At 35.1% G+C, this 3,124-nt stretch overlaps 1 protein-coding gene across 1 annotated transcript; it reads right to left on the bottom strand.

Moving 5' to 3' along the window:
* Window positions 1–235: 235 nt before the first annotated feature.
* LOC120071642 (40S ribosomal protein S21-2) lies at window positions 236–2,588 on the bottom strand. Its single transcript, XM_039024009.1, has 4 exons — window positions 2,439–2,588; window positions 2,181–2,269; window positions 1,949–2,081; window positions 236–592 (listed from the first exon to the last, which is right to left on the bottom strand). Exons 2-4 carry the CDS (start codon window positions 2,228–2,230, stop codon window positions 527–529), a joined length of 249 nt encoding a protein of 82 aa, XP_038879937.1. The 5' UTR covers window positions 2,231–2,269; window positions 2,439–2,588; the 3' UTR covers window positions 236–526.
* Between the last annotated feature and the right edge of the window lie 536 nt (window positions 2,589–3,124).

The raw sequence follows: 3,124 nt of genomic DNA on the forward strand, positions 1-3,124 counted from the left end.
CGATATAAGGTTTACTTCAAAATTATATTTCACACATTAAAAGGAATTTTCCCAATAATTCATTCGTGTGACCAGTTCACAAGTTCAACTAACATATCCCCTGGCTGCTGCATTTCATATTTTCAATATTTACAAAACAAAACCACCACCACAGATAAATTCATTACCATTAATGTTTTAATATTTTGATCCCTTCAAGTGAGTGTGAAATGTGCTGCATTGCCAAGAACAAACCTATCAAAAACCCAAAAGCATCCTTATCAAATCAACATCACATGGCCATATAGAATCTCTGATAAAAATATTTTTAATGGAAAATGAAATTCAACATTTTTCATTCAACCGAGTTTTGGCCCTCTTTTGACCCATCAAAGCTTGTACCGACTCAGATGAAGTTGAGTAAAGAAACTAATGAGTTTAAATCGTCAATGGAAACTACTTAACTATGAGTGGTTCAAAAATTTTAAAAGTGTATCTCTATACTTGAAAACTTTGATATAGAGATGAAACAGAACAGCACAATCATCTATTGTTGACGCACTTCGACTTTCTTCTTCTGCCAGAGCCGATCCAGTGCACTGTCAGCATCTCCCTACAAATAAAACAAAGCACCACAAGTATATCAATATCACCATAGGTATAGAACTTTTTATTGTCTTCCCAATAATTACAAAAAGAACCAAACAAAGAACATGGAAATTGAGGATTAAGACAAACTGGTATGAGGCAAACAATGAAATACGTAAAACACAGTCAGGTAGGTCAAACATACATGCAATAGCAAAAGACATGGTACAAGCCATGATAGAAAGCATCAAACACCCATCAGGTTAGATTCCAAAGCATGGGGATTGAGCTATACAGCAAGATTCTAGACAGCTACAGGCCATAATTGGCAGCATCAACACCACATCGAAAGAACAGGAAAATCCTGTACGCTTTCAACCCAGATTCCAGAGCATGAGGAAAGAAATAACAAGATAATGGACAGGAAAATTGTGTACACTCCCAACCTCCTTACACTACACTGACTTCTCTCACCATTCAAGATGAAACTCTCTCACCGTTCAAGATGAAACTAGAGGACAAAGCCTGTCGAATATCTTTTGAGACTCAATTTTCCCGGCTTCTACCCTTTCTTCTCATTCTCTTTCACCTTTTTTGAGTGCTTTTTTATTATTGCCTATGGACTGTACACTGTAGTTTAGCTAAGTTCGAGATTTCATTTCTAGGGCTATGTTTAGGCTAAGTATAAATCTATAATGGCTTTTCCCACCATTCAAGAGATGAAGCAAGAGAGCAAATGCAGGCAGAGAAGGCCTTTGGAAACTCAGTTAGGCAGCCTTCTACCATTTCTTCTCATTTTCTTTCACTTTCGTTTAATGCTTTTAGATTATTGTCTATAGATTGTAATTTAGATACTGTTCAAGATTTCTTTTTTAGGGCTATGATTTAGTCTAACTCTAAATCTATTATACTCTTCATTTTTTGAGTCGTTATTAGGTTCAATTAGCTATTGGCTACAGCAGTGCATAAAATGGTGCTTCATAATATAACAGGCAACAAGAATTACAGACGATTGAATAAACCTATTTGTTCTTATAAATAAAAACACAGCCAGCAGCCAGCAGCCAGCAGAGCATCAGATGGCCAAGAAGAATAAGTTATTCTCAAATGCACACCCATTACTAGAAGAACTTAAAGCGAATACCGACAGATGAAAGCGTAAGCAAGTTCAATCCATCGGTATTAAACAATTCTTTCAACACAACAAAACGCAATACAATCCCAAGTCAGCATGAAATGAATCAGTTTTTTGTTTGCACCGAGACAGAGTAAAATAAAATGTCCTGTTCCAAGTCAATGCTCGAATATTACAGATTAAAAACTGCATCCTATCGCTACAAACCCAGCAACAACGAGAGAGATAGAGGGAAAGGACAATCACCTGGGCCCGAATGAAACCACAGAGAGCAAAAGTGGAAAATTGGCCTGTGTAGATGCCATTCTCATCCAAATGCCCAATGTTGATCTGAACAGAAGCATGGTCCTTGGAAGTAATCAGCCGGTTCGTTGCGGAGCTGCATCAAGGACACAAAAACCCATGAATAAACTTCAAACCACATGAAAATTAGCGACAGAATCATCGAAGTTACATAAATAATAATACTATTACGAACCATTTTCTGGGAATATAAAGCTCTGTGATTTTACCCTCTTCGTTCTGCATCTTGACAAGTGTATAAACTAATTCTTTAGAATTAGAAACCTGCTTTAAAATATCCAATCAATGTTTCATAGGAACAAATCCAATAGCGATTACCAAAAATACGAAAACCCTAAAACTTTGGAGTCAGATTAGTGAAGTCAAATTCGATTCAAATTGAAAAAGTAAAAGAACAAAAGATTCTTAAGAGTACAACAGAGATGGAACAAACCGCAAGAGCAATAGAGGAAACGAATTATCCGAAAGGGAGAAAGAGGCGTGCCGAAGAAACCCTAAAATTTATAAGAGAAACCCTAAGCCTAAAGCTAATGTTGGATTATTTGCATATTTTAACTTGTAGTTAAATTTTAGGGGGGGAAAAAAAAAGAATTTTGTTGAATGCATCCATTTGGACCCTACATTTTCAACTTCATTAATTTGACCCAAAACTTATATACGTTTTGTACTTTTTAACTTCCAAACCTTAAAATTATTGCAATTTAACCCTTCAATAAATTTTCATTTTTTTAACAAAATTGCAAAAACCACCTTTAAATCATATCTTTCATTTATAAGAATTTGATCTTTAAACGTTTACGAGTGTTAAAACTAAACCATCAAACGTATAATAGTAGTAGATGGTCCATTATTGGTAAAACTAACATTACTTCTGCATTGCATTTCTTCAAAAAGCTATTAAGTTCCATCTCAATGCACTTCAACGCTTCTCTTTTTGCCTTCTTCAATATCTTACTTTGCTTAGTATTGCGTCCAGGTTTGGTTGTTCCTCCAAATTTTCATTTTTTATTATTATTCTTCATAAATGGAATTTCACAAATTTGTGCAACTCTTTGGCTTCTTCAAAAACTTGCTTTGGGAGTATTACATCCAAATTCAGTTGTTCCCTCAAATATTTGT

The sequence above is a fragment of the Benincasa hispida genome, chromosome 1 (genome assembly GCF_009727055.1).
Source record: "Benincasa hispida cultivar B227 chromosome 1, ASM972705v1, whole genome shotgun sequence".
NCBI lineage: Eukaryota > Viridiplantae > Streptophyta > Magnoliopsida > Cucurbitales > Cucurbitaceae > Benincasa > Benincasa hispida.